The sequence below is a fragment of the Scyliorhinus torazame genome, chromosome 17 (assembly GCF_047496885.1).
Source record: "Scyliorhinus torazame isolate Kashiwa2021f chromosome 17, sScyTor2.1, whole genome shotgun sequence".
NCBI classification, from domain to species: Eukaryota; Metazoa; Chordata; class Chondrichthyes; order Carcharhiniformes; family Scyliorhinidae; genus Scyliorhinus; species Scyliorhinus torazame.
This window is the reverse complement of record NC_092723.1, coordinates 107,380,239-107,399,066: the sequence shown is the minus strand read 5'-3', so window position 1 is coordinate 107,399,066 and position 18,828 is coordinate 107,380,239. Positions and strand designations below refer to the sequence as shown.

General features: G+C 43.7%; 1 protein-coding gene across 1 annotated transcript in view; it reads left to right on the top strand.

Annotated features, from left to right (window-relative positions):
• Positions 1 to 7,685, top strand: part of LOC140394048 (kinesin-like protein KIF19) — a 467,556-nt gene extending 459,871 nt beyond the window's left edge. Inside the window, exon 20 of the mRNA XM_072480844.1 lies at positions 7,045 to 7,685. Within this exon, the coding sequence (XP_072336945.1) occupies positions 7,045 to 7,184 (140 nt within the window). The 3' untranslated portion in view covers positions 7,185 to 7,685. The remainder of the gene's footprint in view (positions 1 to 7,044) is intronic.
• The last annotated feature ends 11,143 nt before the right edge of the window (positions 7,686 to 18,828 follow it).

Genomic DNA, 18,828 nt, shown 5'->3' with positions numbered 1-18,828 from the left:
ATCTGGTCTGGCCTACATGTGACTCCAGATCCACAGCAATGTGGTTGACTCTCAAATGCCCTCTGAAATGGCCTAGATACACAGTTCAAGGGTAATTAGGGATGGGCAATAAATTCCGGCTAAGACAGTGATGCCCACATCCCATGACAAGTAAAATGCAATTCAAAAATGAAAAATCGATCAGGCATCTAAGTCATTACATATCATTTACAATTCCAGCTTGGCTCTCTCTGATTAGAAAAAATTCAAAGTGTTCAGTAACCCGGTTCTTATTTATAAACTCTAGTAATTTTCCACAACAGATGTTAGGCTAACAGACCTGTAACTCCTCTCTTATGTCTGTTAAGTAGTGGAGTGACATGTGCAATTTTTAACACCAGGGGCGGAATTGTCCGGCCATTCACTGGCGTCAGGATTCTCTGGTCCCACTGACAGCGGCGTGGGGTGGCTTCAATGGGAAATCCCATTGACAAATGACGGGAGTAGAAAATCCCACCGTCAGTGAATGGCGCACCAAAATTCTCTGTCCTTGCTAACAGCAACGGAGAATCCCTGCCCAGAAAGGATGGTTCCCGAATTGCGAGAACTTTAGAAGATTATATTTAGAGCATCAGCATTGTTCCCACCTACTTCCTTTAAAACCCTAGGATGGAAGCCACCTGGTCCTGGCCATGTGCCCGCTCCTTAGCGTCATTATTCTTGTCACTCCTGTTATTTTACTAACGTTAATTTTTGTGAGACTCGCTCCCTAATTGGGGTGTAAATTCTCTTCTCATCATTCTAATAAGTAGGGAGCATAACACCTACCAACCTACCTGCATTCCACGGAATGGGCACAAGTTAATATGGAAACATGATCCCCTTAACCAACTTAACCCTCATGGTGTATTGTGGACTGGATAGCTGAATTTTGGTATTATCACTTGGTTAAATATGTGTAGTAAACATCAAATTTATTAGATCTTTGCGGGCAGCATGGTGGGGCAGTGGTTAGCACTGCTGCCTAACGGTGCCGAGGATCTGGGTTCGATCCCAGCTCTGGGTCAGTGTCTGTGCGGCGTTTGCACGTTCTCCCCGTGTCTGCATGGGTCTCACCACCAACAGCCCAAAAATATGTGCAGAGTAGGTGAATTGGCCACGCTAAATAGCCCCTTAAATTGGAAAAAAGAATTGGGTACTCTAAACTTATAATAAAACAAAGATTTATTAGATATTTAGCTGATGTACCAAGGGTGTATTCCTCAATATAAGACAGTTCTGGTTGCTGACTCACAAATAGCCTGAATTGAGAGTTTCAGTTTGGCCTTTTATGTGCCACATCTATAGAATCTTGTCAGGATTTGCTCAGTAACATTTTGCTAGCCTATATGCATTCAAGCTACCTCTTTAAAAAAAGAATGGAGTATTGCAATTTCCTTCCGATAGTTCATGAGATTTTCAAGGGACACAGGTACGGAATAATTTGTATAGCAGCTAAATGCCAACTGACAGCCATGAATCTTTTCTGACTTCAAAAAGTTAGATTAATGTTGAGGTTACAACAGATTTAAAGCTGAAATATTGATCAGATTAAATATGAAGCAGAGGAACTGGTGCAGAAAATGAAAGACCGCAAAATGTCTGGACTGTTATTGATGAGCCCTGGTTACTGTTCTCATTTTCATTACCTGACTGCTAGTAGACTTTGGATCAATGTAGCAGAGGGTAACTGGAGGTTAAATGGAAATAAATTATTCAAGCTAGGTGACTGTTAAGTGCCACAACTTCCGAAATAAAAGCAAAATTCATGACTTGATTGTTGTGGCTCCATACGCCCTGACTCGATTTGTTTATTTTAACCGTGGCTTGCCTGCTCCATCATGGGAACACGTGAACAATTGTATTTTGCAATTACTTAGCCGAGGTGACACAGCAGCTGCTGTGATGGAACATTGGCTGTCCAGGCAGAATATGAAACCTGCCACAAATGAGTGTGTTTCTGCTGTTCCCAGACAGGGCTGTGGGGGTGGCCCTTTGTAACAGCACAGTGCTTTATGTTTGGCTGAGAGAGAATGATCAGGATCAATTTCGAGAGCTGCAACCCACGCTGTCGGTTCAAAGAAGAGGCACCTGTGCGAAGACGTGTACTGCCCAGCTCCTATCCACATTCCACCTAAAAATAGAAGTTAGCCTAATTTGAGGGCTGGGGAAGGAGGGGGAGTGGTGGATGGGGTGTGTGGGGGAAGCGCGGAGGGGGTAGCGAGTGAAGCATGTGCAACATAGAGGGATTAGAAGGCTCATAAATTCTTTCAGGCTTATCTTTCAGGTTTACTATCTACAAGGCACAGGTCAGGAGAGTGATGGAAAAGGGCAGCACGGTGGCGCCGTGGTTAGCCTGCTGCCTCACGATGCCGGGGTCCAAGATTCGATCCCGGCTCTGGGTCACTGTCCGTGTGGAGTTTGCACATTCTCCCCGTGTTTGCGTGGGTTTCGCCCCCACAACCCAAAGATGTGCAGGATAGGTGAATTGGCCACGCTAAATTGCCTCTTAATTGGAAAAATGAATTGGGTACTCCAAATTTCTAAACAAAAAAGGAGTGTGATGGAATACTCCCCACTGACCCAGATGAGTGCAGCTCCAACAACACTCAAGAAGCTTGACACCATCGAGGACAAAGCAGCCCCGCTTGATTGCTACCCCTTCCGCATTCAATCCCTCCACTACCGACGGGCAGTGGCAGCCATGTGTACCATCTACATGATGCACTGCAGTAACTCATCAAGGTTCCTTAGGCAGCACCTTCCAAACCCACAACCATTACCATCTGGAAAGACAAGGCAGCCGATAAATGGGAACACCACCACCTGGAGGTTCCCCTCCAAGTCACTCACCATCCTGGCTTGGAAATATATCGCTGTCCCTTCGCTGTCGCTGGGTTAAAATCCTGGAACTCCCTCCCTAACAGCACAGCAGGTGTACCTACAGCTCGGGGACTGCAGCGGTTCAAGAATGCAACTCACCACCACCTTCTGATGGGCAATTAGGGATGGGCAACAAATGCTGGCATAACCAGCGGCACCCACATCCCGTAAATGATTTTGTTTTTAAATTCCCTTAAGTACACCCACTCTGTACTGGTATTTCCTTAAATTATCGTTTTGTGATTTGTTTTTATTAGATTTCCATCATAAAATTATTAATTTAATCATTACTTTATGCCATTGATAAGGTCAGACGAATTGTTATAACAAGCTTTATGGCATTTATTAAAAGCTGCAATGATTGTACAAATGGTAAGCTCGGTAATCTAAGGGTGTTTGCCAAAGCAACTTCACCAAGGTCTTTAGCAAAGTGAGGAATGGTCGATTGAGTTATGTGTAATTGTAAAAGAGACATAGAGCCAGATTTTCAATTGCCAGCAGGGTCGGCACTCGGTGCAGGATCCAGGAGGTCGATCTGAGTCTCAGCGCCTCCTAGACAGTCTGCAATTTTTAAAGTGGAGCCATTGGCAAGGGAATAGGGAGCCAGCTTGCTTCCAGGTAACAATCCATTGAGCTCCTTTAGGTGCTTGTTAACAAGCTGGGGAGGTCAGGACTGTTATCATAGAATCATAGAATTATAGAAGTTTACAGCATGGAAACAGGCCCTTCGGCCCAACCAGTCCATGCCGCCCAGTTTTTAACCATTAAGCTAGTCCCAGTTGCCCGCACTTGGCCCATAACCCTCTATACCCATCTTACCCATGTAACTATCTAAATGCTTTTTAAAAGACACAATTGTACCCGCCTCTACTACTACCTCTGGCAGCACATTCCAGACACTCACTACCCTCTGAGTGAAGAAATTGCCCCTCTGGGCCCTTCTGAATCTCTCCCCTCTCACCTTAAACCTATGCCCTCTAGTTTTAGACTCCCCTACCTTTGGGAAAAGATGTTGACTATCTACCTTATCTATGCCCCTCATTATTTTATAGACCTCTATAAGATCACCCCTAAGCCTCCTATTTTCAAAGAAGACTTCGATAAGCCCATGCAGTCTGATGCACAATAGTGTCGAGCTGTCTGGTTTGCTACAGGCCAAAGGAAAAGTTCATTTTTTAAGGCCTAAAATTATCGGGTGCAGAGAGTGTGCAGTAGCTCAGTTTTGCCCAGTCACCATCTATTTCACCCCTTTGTTCTGCTTACCTTTTAAGAAGCTGTCTGCTTTCTTTGGCAATGCAGTGGCAAGTACCAACACGATTGTGGCCTGCCTTTGCTGCTGGCGCCAGATAGGTAGCTCCCACCTCCAAGAGAACTTGCCTTCTGTTAGGTTGGGGTATTGGTATTTAAAAATATCATTGCTTGAGCAACACAATTGAGGCTCAGGAGTCCCGACTCGGAATTCATCCGGGCGTTGTGTTCCCAGCTCCCATTTTGAGAACCCAGTCTGTAGGGTAGGTGACAGTGCAATGCCTTGATGCACTAAAATGTGGGGCTGGAGGTATTTCTTTGAGAGTGAGTCTCCTGCTAGGTAGGGGTTGAGTCGAGGCAGTAAATAAAGTCACCTTAGTCTCAGATGACCATAGGCTGCTTTCCCCTTTGAGGGGGAGTGTTGACTGGTGGTGATTTAACCTGAGGATCACCACACCTCAGGCCAAGGGCAGTTTGAGAAGATGGGGCCTTCATGAATACCTCAGCAAGTACAGGAATTGGACCCACAGTGCTGGCCTTGCTCTGCATCTCAAACCAGCCATCCAGCTAACTGAGCTAAACTGGCCCATTTCCTGGAAAGAAAGCAACACTCCTGCATTCATACAATCATCCAAATATGGGGTGGCATTGGCACAGTTTGCCTGTCTGACCTCTTTCTTGAGGCTTAATGTATCACTTCATGAATAATAATTGAAGGTGGCAAGGAGTGTCGAAATGCAGAGGATTTCTCAGCCTTCTACAGTCTGGGAAAACTGGAAAATATTAAATTTATAAAGCTTGGTGAAAAGGGCTATTGGCAAAGGGCAACACAGAATTAATAAAAATACAACAGCTGTAAGTTACCGTGTCCTATTATTTACCCTCTTGTATTCAATGCATGTTCACAATTGGAAAGATTAAGGGTGGTGCAGTGATTAGCACTGCTGCGTCACAGTGCTGAGGACCCAGGTTCGGTCCCGGGTCACTGTCCGTGTGGAGTTTGCAAATTCTCCCCATGTCTGCATGGGTCTCACCCTAACAACCCAAAAAGATGGGCAGGGTAGGTGCCCTGCTAAATTGCCCCTTAATTGGAAAAAAAGGAATTGGGTACTCTAAATTTATTTTTAAAAATTGGAAAGATTAAAAACATATTGAAGGGAGATTCCATAAAAATGGCCTGATTATCGAATATTTGATAAATCATTCAATGTTTAAATTTTAAGAATATATAAAGGCTGAAATTCATCATGAACAGTAAAACGTAGCATCATAATCAGTTCCATTGACTTCAATAACAGGCGCTTGATACAATACTGCCCATTGTGCAATGCCACCAATTTCTTAAGTTCATAAGATAAATTCATAAGATATAGGAGCAGAATTAGACCATTCGGCCATCGAGTCTGCTCCGCCATTCTATCATGGCTGATATGTTCCTCATCTGCTACCTACAGTGTTACAGGCCAAGAGCTGGATTGCAAAATCAGCCAGATCATCTCCTCCCTAGAACACATGACCTAGGAGCAGGAGTAGAGAATTTAGCCTCCTGAGCTTAACACCCTCAATGTGATCATGGCTGATACCATCCTGGCCTCAACTCCACTGTCCTGCCCGGTCTCCATAATCCTTCAACCCATTACCAATTACAAATCTGTCTAACTCCTTCTTAAATTTACTCACTATCCCTGCATCCACCGCACACTGGGGTAGTGAATTCCACAGATTCACAACCCTTTCCTCAAATCTGTTTTAAATTTGCGACATCTTATTCCAAGATTATGACCTCTCGTTTTAGAACTCACGTTTCATGTGTAAAGTCTTTTCGCAACTCACCACGTAAAGACTGGGTTCTGAATTGTAGAGCACAGAAGCGGTTGCCTCGTCTGATAGTAAGCATCGTACTGCCCATTGGTTTTCAGTGAACAACGCATTGGGTGATGCTGAGGCTTCACTAACAAGAAGGTCACTCAGCACCACCTTCTCAAGGGCAATTAGAGATGGGCAACAAATGCTGGCCCAGCCAGCGAAGCCCACATACCTCGAATTAATATTTTTTTTAAAACAAAGTGTCATGACCTCTCCTCAGAAACATGGAAATGATGGCAGCCTGGTGGTGGCTTAGTAGTATTGTTACTGAACTAATAATCCAGACACCCAGGGCTTTGCTCAGGGTTGGAGTCCAAACAGGGCAAATAATGAAATTTTAATTCAATAAAAATCTGGAATTAAATGATGACCATGCAACCATTGTCGATTGTTGTAAAAGCCCACCTGGTTCACTAATAATGATCTTTATTAGTGTGACAAGTAGGCTTACATTACCACTGCAATGAAGTTACTGGGAAAGCCCTGCCCTTTAGGGAAGGAAATTTGCTGTCCTTACCTGGTTTGGCCTACATGTGACTCCAGATCCATAGCAGTGTGGCTGACTCTTAAAAATGCCCTCTGAAGTGGAATAACAAGCCACTCAGTTCAAGGGCAATTAAGGATGGGCAATAAATACTGGCCAGCAACACCCGCATCCCATGAACAAATTTTAAAAAGCCTGATTATTAGGCCATCAAAGGCCAGATACAAAATTCTATCTGTGGTATTTTCTTCTTTATGTCTCACACACTCAAAAACAAACACATTTTTAAAGACTACCTCTGAGGTATTCCAGCTTTTATAATACTAATAATCTTTTATTGTCACAAGTATGAAGTTACTGTGAAAAGCCCCTAGTCACCACATTCCAGCACCTGTTTGGGTAAGCTGGTACCCTCGCTGCCGGTCTTGTTCTGCATTACAAACTAGCTGTCTGGCACACTGAGCTAAACCAGCCCTTTTACAAATGCTTCTGTGGATAAAAACATGCATATGAATGAGTTCCTTCTTCCCTTATCACTGACACAGGTCTGAGTGACGGCTCCAACACACAGCAGCTCCGAGCACATGTTGGCAACTTCAAAAAGGGAAATAACTTGGCTTTGAGGACCCAGAGAATGACTGGCGCGAACCCACACATCCGAGCAGATGGCAAATACAAGAAATGACCACAAGTGGGAAGCATTTGGACAGAATAATTGGCTGATCTGTGAGATAAGACAAAAGGATTGCGAATAAACCTGAGAAGAACATTACCTTTTTCAAAAGAACATTATCCTCATGATCTTCTCTAACGATTACCAAAAAGCAGAGGTACATGAATAAAATGGTTATTGTACTATACCATGCATGGTGCAAATAAATTCAGGTCATATAATGGCTGCCAAGTAGCTTGTTAGGTTAAAAGAATGCAACCGATGCACATGTATACAAGTGTGGATTGTACAAGGAACGAATGTTGCCTCTACGCCAATAAAGGTGCAATTTATTTGGGAACTGTAGAACTTTGATATTAGAACTGAAATAAGTTTATAGCCCATTGAGTAAGAAAAGCCACTGACAGCTTTCAGAATTTGCATTATTGTATCATAAGACTACCTACAAAATATTTTGTAAATTTCTTTATCACAAATGTAATAATTACATAATTAAATATCTGTATAAAACAACCGTTATATCTTTTAAATTTTGGCATTTCTTATCGGCATTGTGCCAGATGGTAAACGGAGAGCCATTAATGTATATTTCACCATAATTGCTGGAAATACTCGATCAATTCTCTAGAGCTGTATCCTCTTATTTGTGACCGAAGAATCAACATGTGAATTGCGCTACAGTGTCATTTTCATCACCTGATAGGCAGGTTAACTGATGGCTGTATAGAAATTTTGCAGAGTTGTGCCAAGCAGAAAGGCAGCAAGCGTATGACAGGACTTCACTGGAAAACCAACACAGCCAGCATTTAAAAAGTTCCAACTTCCGCACATTTCTCCAACTTAGCAGTACCCGGTGGTGCTGCTGGATGGTAAGCTGAATTATGCAGATGACACACTTTTAAAAAGTTAATGTCGGAGATTGCCATTTAAGCGAATAATCTCTTACATGCTCCATTTGGATTTATCTAAACCAGTGAGTGTTAGGTGAAAGATTCTCCATTCTAACGCAATTAGAAGTAATACCAATTAGAGGTGTCTTCATCCATCAGGCTTTTCTGGAGAGTGACAGGTTTTATTCATGTCTTTGAGAAACGTTTGCTGAGCATCTATCCATATTGTAAAAAATAACCCATGACCAAATTCTTCATCGGGTGTAGAAGAGACAATGAAGATGATGGGCATTGAGTACATTACCCTCACGCCCTTTCTTGGATTGGATTTGGATTTGATTTATTGTCACGTGTACCAAGGTGCAGTGAAAAATATTCTTCTGTGTACAGTCCAGACAGATCATTCCATACATGAAAAAACATAGGACATATGATAAATACACAATGTAAATACATAGACACAGACATGAGGTGAAGCATACGGAGTGTAGTACTACTCAGTAGAGAAGATGTGTGGAGAGATCCGTTCAGTCCATAAGAGGGTCATTCAGGAGTCTAGTAACAGTGGGGAAGAAGCTGTTTTTGAACCTGTTAGTACGTGTTCTCAGGCTTTTGTATCTCCTGCTCGATGGAAGAGATTAGAAGAGAGAATAACCCACATGGGAGGGGTATTTGATTATGCTGCCTGCGTTCCCAAGGCAGGGGGAGGTGTAGACAGAGTCAATGGATGGGAGGCAGGTTCGCATGATGGACTGGGCGTTGTTCGCGACTCTCTGTAGTTTCTTACAGTCTTGTGCCGAGCAGTTGCCATACCAGGCTGTGATGCAGCCAGATAGGATGCTTTCTATGGCGCATCTGTAAAAATTGGTAAGAGTCAATGTGGACATGCCGAATTTCCTTAGTTTCCTGAGGACATATAGGCGGTGTTGTGCTTTCTTGGTCGTAGTGTTGATGTGGGTGGACCAGGACAGATTGTTGGTGATGCGCACACCTTTGAACAAGGATGTAAAATTTGCCATTCTTCAGACCCCTGCCACCACCCTGTAAATAGGAGGATTGGAAGCCAAAATCTCTGCAATTTTCCGCCCTTTCTTCCCTCAGTATCCCCGGATACATTTCATTCGCTCCTGGTGACTTATCAATTTTAAATGCAGCTAGCCCTTCAAATACCTCCTTGGTATCAATTTGTAGCCCACCCAGTCTCTTAATTACCTCCTCTTTCTATCACTTTGGTAAAGACAAATGCTAAGCACTGGTTTAGTGCCCCAGCCATGCTCAGATCCCTTTTAGTTTGGTCCTTACTATTCCATTTGTCACTATTTTATTATTTATATGCCTACTGAGGACTTGATTTCCATTTATGTTAGCTGCCAGTTTCTTCTCATACTTTCTCTTTTCTTCTATTCTTGGTTTTTCAACTTCCCCTGTGAACTTTCTATTTTTGGCTTGATTCTCACTTTTATTATTAACCTCACATCTGTCTTACACTGCCTTTTCCTGCTTCACCTTATTGGGGTATGCCATTTAGGACTCAGTTGTGCATAATACCTTACCAGTTACTTTATTTTATTTTTTATTATTACTTTTTTTTTTGGTATGTTTTGTGTGCCCTTGTCTTCTCTATATATATATGTATATCTTATTCTGTGTACATAACGGTAATTATACTTTGTTCAAAAACCCAATAAAAACATTTATTTTTTAAAAAGGACTCAGTTGAGGAGAAGTTTCTTCATTCAGAGGATGATGAATTTGTGGGATTCTCTATCACAGAATGCTGTGGATTACAAGTCGTTGAATGTATTTGTTTTCTAGGTACTAAAGGCGTCAAACGGTACGGGAAATAGTGGGAGAGTGAGAGATAGAGGATCACCCTTGGTCAGATTGAATGGTGAAGCAGGCTTAATGGGCCGAATGGGCTGCTCCTCCTATTTTCTACGTTTCTATATGACTGTAATGTTAACCTGACTGATGTTTTGTTTTTGCACAGAGACCACCTTACCTGCTGAATGTTTCTAGCATTTCTTGCTATATTTCAAATTACCAGCATCTGGAGTATTTTGCTTCCCTGAATGTTCACTTTGTTGGCTGTCAGTTTTTCTCCCTTTAGTTTCTAAAGATATCTTTGCGCTGCTTTGTCACACCTTCACCCAATGTGTTTTCATGGGACTTTTCCAACAGCAGATAACCATCAAAAATGGAAGCCATGGCTGACTTTGCTCCTCCCTGCTTCAGGGATTGAGGCCAATATAGGGGCACCAGAACCCTCTCTTTAATACTTTTGTCACAAAGCACACTGATGTTACCTGCGAGTATCAAAACTTGGAAAACCGGTTCATGGAGGTTCACCAATAGTTTTGTTTTGGTGTGAGAAGACAAGTGAAACCCCAGTGAGAGTAAACATCTCATCTTCCGGTAACAATTATTAAAGGCTATTTATTGAAGTAAAGACAAATACACACAAACAGGACTACTCTATTCTCAGTCAATTACGGCGTATGAATTACTAAACACACACACACAGTTTATGTGGGGCAATCACCCACCTTCACTCTGGAGTGATTTTGAAGTGGTAAGCTGGAAATTGACAGCAGTTAACTCTCTTTGAAATGGTGGATGTTTATAAACATTGTGGTTAGAGCACTTCAGAGTTACTTATCCCTGAAGGAAGGTGAATGAAGCAAGGCTTCTGTGTATGGAAGCTAGCAGTCACAGCCTAGTAATGGAAATGAATGAATGCCTTACAGCTCAAGGATCTGAGGGGTTTGAACACAGCCTGGTTTCTCTTTCCAGGAATTGACAGGTGCTGCTTCATGTGTCTGAGCTAGCAGCCCAGATTAATGTTACTGCCTCTGTCTGGACTGCTCTCTAGCTTCCAGACAGGGATCTCCTTTTTGGGGGCTCTGTGGGGGGGGGGGGTCTCTTTTTTTAGGGTGTCTCAAGAGGGTCCTCTTATTTAGGGAGTCTCTGTGCGGGTTTCTTTGTTTAGGAGGTCCCTTTATTTCACAGGTCTCTGGGGGTCCCTTTATTTAAGGGGTCTTTGGAGGAGGTCCCTTTATTTAGGGGGTCTCTGGGTAATCGCTTCATTTAGGTGGTCTCTGGGGGGTTCCTTATTTCGGGAGCCTCTGTGGGGGGGTCACCCTCGTACGTGGGGTGGGGGGGGAAATCCATAAAATCCAGGGATGAGGACTGAATTGCGATGGGGGGGACGGGGGAAGGGGGGGGGATTGTTAATTGCAATGTAGGGGTGGCCAGGCATGGGACCTTGGTATTGGGCTGCCCACTCAAAATCGTGGCCTGATAGTGGGAATCCCTCACAATCCGCATCATGTATAAATTAGCATGGCGAAGCATTGGTAATCGCTTCCTGATTTGTGCTCCCAGCGGAAGTGCAAATCAGTTGCAATTCAGCTCCGGCGGGAGAACATTGGGCTGGATTCTTCAGCCCGCCTGCCGCAAGATTGTCATGGGCAGGAGGCAGACAAAGGAGAAGTCCATTGACCTCGGGCAGGATTCTCTGGTCGCCAAGCGGTTGCCGCCGGAGAATCCTGCCCATATGCTCCCAAACAGAGAATCTCACCCACTGTTTTGTTGTGCCATTTGCTTTGAACATTATTCTTTACCAGATATAAAGATGTAGAAAATGGGCTGGGGGCGGGGTTGGGGGGGGGGGGGGGGGATGGGGAGGCTGTTTGGCTCACAATTGAGCATCGTCCAATTGGGCAATGAGTCCTTTTGCTTTCCACTTGGCGTAGGAAGACCGTACGTTACAAGGATCGATGTGTTAGCCGACTAATGGCTGGGGCGTGGGGACAAGTCATGTGATGAAACCTTCAGGAATACATTTTATCACAGTTGGTAACCCTCGCCCACAAATGTCGTGCAATATTAGTATCCAATAGAATCTGTGTTGGCAAAATGGTTCTTGCGCAACTTTGTTGTGGTGAAAGAGACCTGGCAACTGCACACAAGAAACTGTGTGCTGGTGTACTTTGCGAATAGCTCCTGTTGGAATTCCTGAATGTCATGGGGCCGGAGTTATTTGTGTAAGTGTGAATGCTTTGCAATTGTGACTTTCTCAATATTAGTGTCTGGCCTGAGGAAGGTTACAACTGGCATTAGCTTGTTTTAACACTTCAACCACCTCCTTCTCCACTCCAATAACAAATTTTGCGAAGGGCTCTGAATTTGACATTAAATGCCGGGTATGTTTTGTTCTGTGCCAAATAAAATGTATGACAGCATAAGCTGGGGGTGGATTTTATTTGCATGTTCCAATCTGTAGGCTGTACTGTGCCTATGCCAACTGTATCCAACCTTGTCTCAGCTCAGACTACCATTTAAATTATTGATGCTTGCAGTGTTTGACATTTACATAAGTAATGTATGCACTGGCGGGTAAGTGGGTGCACAGAGAAATTAAGTGGAAACTGCTGCACGCTGGCAACCAATAGAGTGCAGTTGTATCAGTCTATCTTTGCAGTGAGTCAAAATAATAGCACCAGGTCCTGGGGTAAATAAGATTCTGGGCATTGTCCTTTTCTTGTTCTTCGGCTTCAGTCTAATATCGGCTAAATGTAAGACAGCCTCCTGTGGTTCAGGATCTAGGGCCACACTTAGACCTGTTCCTGAGAAGATGAGTCAGTTTGACATTCATTGGAACTGAATATGAATCACGAACATGTCATGTTGCAATAAGGCGTGTATTTCTGAGTTTACAGTTCAGATATAATGTACATCACAGTTGAGGGAAGTTCGGCATTGTATCTGAACCTCATCTGACTTAACAGCAGTTCATAGAGTCATGGAATCTTCAAGTGGTTACAGTACGAAAGAGGTTATTTTGGTCCATCGCGTCTGTGTTGGCTCTCTGCAAGAGTAACTCAGGTAGTACTCAGGCCCCTACTTTTTCCCTGTAGCCCTGCAAATCTTTTCTCTTCAGGTAATTATCCACTTCTCTTTTGAAAGCCTCGGTTGAATCTGCCTCCACCACCCTCTCAGTTAGTCAATTTCAGATCTTAACCACCCGCTGTGTATAAATGTTTTTCCTCGTGTGGCCATTCACCTTAAATTAATGTTATTTGATTCTCGACCCTTCAACCAATGGGAAGTTTCTCCCCATTTACTCTTCACGCTATTCGGACACAAGAATGAGACCCTCTCTTCATCAACACTTATTCTTCATCATGACCAATATGTCAGGGAAGGGTTGGTGCGCAGCCGCCTGCCTCATTTCAACATTCAGACATTGCCTGGCCAGGAGGCAGGAACAGGACTTTGGGTGGCAGGAGTTCACCACAGGAACGATTTCTGGTAAATTGTGAAAGGGGCCCAGGGCAGATGGTGAATGGTGCAAGGGGAAAGGCGGGGGGGGGGGGGGGGGGCTGGGGTAATAGAGGCCCCTAAGGTTTCCTTTGCAGGCTCACCGAACCTACTATATTGAAAAAGCCCCTGGCTGGGACCCTTCCAGCTTCTGATCCAACTCCTGACAGATCTGTCCTGTTAGCTGTCCTGCTCAGGCCTTGGGTTAAAGTCGCAGATTATACCATTCTCGGATCCCGCCCTGAACATTTAATAAGAATTTGCTGTCTTGCACCAGGTGTTTCCATCGCCTGCAAATTAAAATTGCAGCTAGTCAGATTGGGGTGTAAAAGATTATGTCAAGTCCTTGATTTTAGTTTCCACCTCACTGCCTAGTTTCTACCCGTAGAGGAAGTTTCTGCCCGTATGGAGTTAAAATCGAACCCAGGAACCTTTGTCACCATCATCCCTGGTAGATGGTGCACTGGGACACAGGACTAAAACTGGCCTACACGGAAAAAAAAAATTAAAAACTGAGGTTGGGCAACTGTACCTTCATTTTGCTCTGCAGAAGAAAATATTTCACTCAAAAAATCCCCTGATGTTCAGTTTAGAAAAGAGGAGGTATCATTGCGTTAAGTATTTTTAACATGCAGAGCAAGCAGAAGATTGGTGGTGAGCTTTCTGGGTTTCTAGTTTCAAATAAGATTACTGCAGTAAATTAAATCCACTGAGATGGACTCCTACCAATCTTGGCTGAAGATTAAAAGGACATTAGTTTTGCAGTCTTTTCCATTCAATATCCCTTTTCCAGAGCCCTTTATAACCTGCACTGAAAATAAATGTGTATTTGTACCTTACAAGATCTAATTTTCATCAAATGCGAGTTTGAGCTACATAACCATAACTCTGCCTGATGGACAGAAATCAATGATTCATATAACAAAAATGAATTTGAATGGAATTAAGCAGTCTGACTATTGAAAGATGGGTGGGGGTGGGGGGGGGGGTGGTGGACAGTGTGGAGTGATGGAAATCTGTGCAGTGACATAAGGTAATTGGTTAACGTTGATTGGAATTGATCAGGGAAGTGATTTGTGTGCTGAGGGAAGGTGATGCCGAAATTAACTGCAAATCTGGTTTAAATCCAGCTATTGCAAAAAAAATGAACTGCACTTTTCTGCAAAATGACATTCCCCCTGCCAACCGTGTCTCCCTATTCATAGCGGGATGTCGCGACTATGTTATTTGTTGCTCAGCATGGTGGCTGGTGTCTGCCATCTAACGGACCACATTCTGGGGATAGTGGACAACATGGAACAGGGCAACAAGAAATCTGTAACAGGAAATGAGGAGGATTTTGTGACATTTTTGTGGCAACCTCGGCTCAGCTGGTTGCCCTCTCCTGGGCCGGAAAGTTGCAATTTCCACTCCCAATCCTGGATGTGAGCTCAGAAATCGGAACTGATGCTAGTGCAGTACTGAAAAAGTTCCACACGATCGGAGGTGCCGTCTTTCAGGTCAGACCTTAAACAAAGGGTTGTCTTCTCAGGTGGAGATCTGGCCAATATTTATCCCTTAATCAACACCACAATAAAAAAAGATTATTGGGTTATCATCACAATGCTGTTTGAGAGAGAGCTTGCAGTGTGCAAATAGGCTACCACATTTCCTACATTACAACAGTAACTACACTTCCAAAGTACTTCATTGGTTGTAAAGTGTTGTGCGATGTCCCATAGTCATTTTAAAAAATATATTTTATTCCAAACATATTCGAAGGTACAAAAATATAAATAAATCAAAGAGCATTCTCCACACCCCACGGTTCACAGTTTGTGCAGGTTTTTTCTTCCGATCCGGCTGCTACCCCCGCTATCTTTGATAATAACGTCTCGAACCCCCCCAACCCCCCAGTATCTCTCCAACGTCTCACAGCCTCAGAACATATGCGCATGATTTGCTGGGATTCGCGGACACTTCTAACACTTGTCTGCCACCCCCGGAAGAACCCATTCATCCTCGCCCGAGTCATATGCACATTATGCACCACCTTAAACTGAATCAAATTCTTTGCACATTCTCCCCATGTCTGCGTGGGTCTCACCCCCCCCAACGAGATGTGCAAGGCAGGTGAATTCCATGCTAAATTGCCCTCAATTGTAAAAGAAATTGCGTACTCTAAATTTATTTTTAAAAACTGAATCAAATTTATCCTCGCACATGAGAAGGTCGAATTCACCCTACACATCACCTCACTCCATACTCCCCATCCTATCTCCCCCCCAGGTGTCCCATAGTCATGAAAGGTGCTGTACAAATGCAAATATTTCTTTAGGCTATAGAACAGACAATGAAGATGGTAGTTATTGTGAATATTAAAACGTTTATTTCACTCCAATAAATTTCTTGCTACTATAGATAAAAGCCTACCATTTACATTTCTTTAGTCTTTATCGCCACAACATCTTTGTCACTCTCCATCTCTCAGAGCAGCGCGGTGGCACAGTGGTTAGCACTGCTGCCTCACAGTGCCAGGGACCTGGGTTCGATTCTGACCTTGGGTGACTGTCTGTGTGGAGTTTGTACTTCCTCACGTCTCTGCATGGGTTTCCTCCGGGTGCTCAGATTTTCCTCCCGCAGTCCAAAGATGTGAAGGTTCGGTGAATTGACTGTGCTAAATTGGCCCTAGGTGGAGTTACAGGGATAGTGTGGGGTTTTGGTCTTGGTAGGGTGCTCTTTCAGAGGGTCGATGTAGACTCGATGGGCTGAATGGCCTCCTTCTGCACTATAGGGATTGTATGATTCTATGGCTGGCCCTCTATCCAGCCCCATTGCTGCACGCACCCCCTCGCCCACAACAGTATAAATCTGACCTATTTCCAGTTCTCTCTAGCTTTGACAAAGTCATCCAGACTCGAAACGTTAGCTCTCTTCTTGCTCCACAGATGCTGTCAGACCTCCTGAGATTGTCCAGTATTTTCAGATTTTGTTCCTGATAATATAATTGCCTATATTTTGCTGGGTTCTGTTTTAAGCATTATTCTTTCAGTTTACCTTTTATCTCCTGTTAGGAAACAATTGACTTGTTTGAAAGAAATACAGAGCCCAGTCACTAAGAAAATTACACTTTATTATATTAAGCACAGGAGTCTTACAAGGCAGGGCTGAACACTGAATGGAATTTCACACACCAGTGTCTATGCTTGAAGCCTGGAAGGTTGAGGCATTCACAACTTAATGAACCAATTCTGAGACATTATTTAGGGTATGTTATCAAAACAGCTTTGGGCAGCAGAAACGTTTGTAATTTGCGAGGGTCTGTGCAAGGGTTTTTCAGGCGGTGGCAACCGTTCCTAGATTAACTCGCGGAGCGTTAGGAGGAGGTCAGCAGCAGCAGCAGCAACCCGCAGGGGGGGGGGGGGGGTTCTTTGAGGGTGGCGGTTGGGTTAAGGTGGGGGGGTTTCCCTATTTGTGTTTTCTACTGTTATATGGGGGGTTATTGTATCTGGGGGGAAATCCTATGTATAATTTCTGCTTGTTGTGTTTTTGTTTCTTTTTCTTGTTGCGGGGGGGGGGGGGGGGGGGGGGGGGGCGGTTGTTGAAAATTTGTTGAAAAACTTGAATAAATATATATTTTTTTTAAAAAGAAACGTTTGTAATGTCGGAAGAACCAAATTTAAACCCGACATGAAATAAGGGAATGACCGGGATCGTAAAGTAATTGCACCATAACAAGGTCAGAACAGCTGCTTGAACTGCCCAACCAAGTATGTGGTTTAAGCAGCACATCGGTAATTATTGCCTGTGCTAATGGTAAATGGCCATTGCTGTATACCTAATTAGTAGAGATCTGGTTTAGCTCAGCTGGTTGGTGATGCAGAGTGAGACCACACAGCGTGGGTTCAATTCCTGTACCAGCTGAGGTTATTCACAAAGGTCTCCACCTTCTCAATCTTGCCCCTTGTCTGAGGTGTGGTGAATCTCAGGTTAAATCACCACCAGCAGTCATCTGGGACTAGAATTCCTGCAGTGCAGAAGGAGACCATTCAGCCCATCGAGTCTGCACTGACCCTCTGAAAGAGCACCCCACCCAGACCCATTTCCTCTCCCAGGCCACCTAACTAAGGGGCAATTTTTTAGCATGGCCAATCCACCTAACATATGGCAACATTATGTGTTATAAAATTAGTGATTTACTTTTGTCAACTTTCTGTGGTGTTTTTTGGGGTTCTAATCCTAGGATTGTTGGCATAGTGTTTGTTCACAAAGACCACAAATAGCTTATATATTGATTTATTTACACTACTTAATTGGATTTGACACTTACTCTTGGATAATAAACAGTTGATAATAAACATACAATCTACACTCATCGACTACTAATCGCTCCACTAATACAATAACTATGATCTTCTCTCACTCACACTATCTTTCCTATAGTCTGTCTTCTAGCTTTCTCCTCAACCTCTCACCCACAAGACATCGATGCCTTATATAGTTCTACACCTAGCTCTCTCTAGTGTTGATTTGGACATAACATTAACCCTTACAGTTTAAAAACAAAACTATTTAGAGTACCCAATTCATTTTTTCCAATTAAGGGGCAATTTAGCATGGCCAACTCACCTAACCTGCACATCTTTAGGTTGTGGGGGCGAAACCCACGCAAACACTTGTAGAATGTGCAAACTCCACACGGACAGTGACCCAAGGCCAGGATCAAACCTGGGACCTCGGCGCCGTGAGGCTGCAGTTCTGTACGTTTACCATAATGTCACACTTTCTTCATTCCTCTTTGAAGGTATGGTTCAAACATCTTTGTATGTTAGCCTAAACATAGGACATAAGAAATAGGAGCTGCAGTAAGCCATTTGGCCATTCGAGCATGCTCATTATTCAAGAAGATCATGCATGCATTTCTATCTCAAATCCACCTTCCCCATGCTCCGTTATTCCCCTAATACCCACAAATCTATTGCTCTCTATCTTGAATATACACAACAACTGAACATCAATATCTTGCCACGTTCGAGAATTCCATTTTATTGAGGCATTTGTATACATCAAAAACAACCATAAAAAAACAAGCAAACAAATAGTACAAATAATCAAAACAAATAAATGTCTAACATCCCACCATACCGCCAACACTCCCCAGCTCCCCTACCTCCTTTTTTTAAATCCCCCTGCTGACATCTTAACTATTTTCAAAGAAGTCGATGAACGGCTGCCATCTCTGGGCAAACCTTTCCACAGACCCTCTCAAGGTGAACTTTATATTTTCCAGCCTGAGGAACTCTGCCAGGTCGCTCACCCAAACCCCAGTTTCGTTGGCCCCAACTCCCGCCATTCCAATAAGACCCGTCTCCGGGCTACCAGGGAGGCAAAGGCTAGGACATCGGCCTCTCTTGCACCCTGGACTCCCGGGTCTTCTGACACTCTGACCACCTTCACCTCCAAGA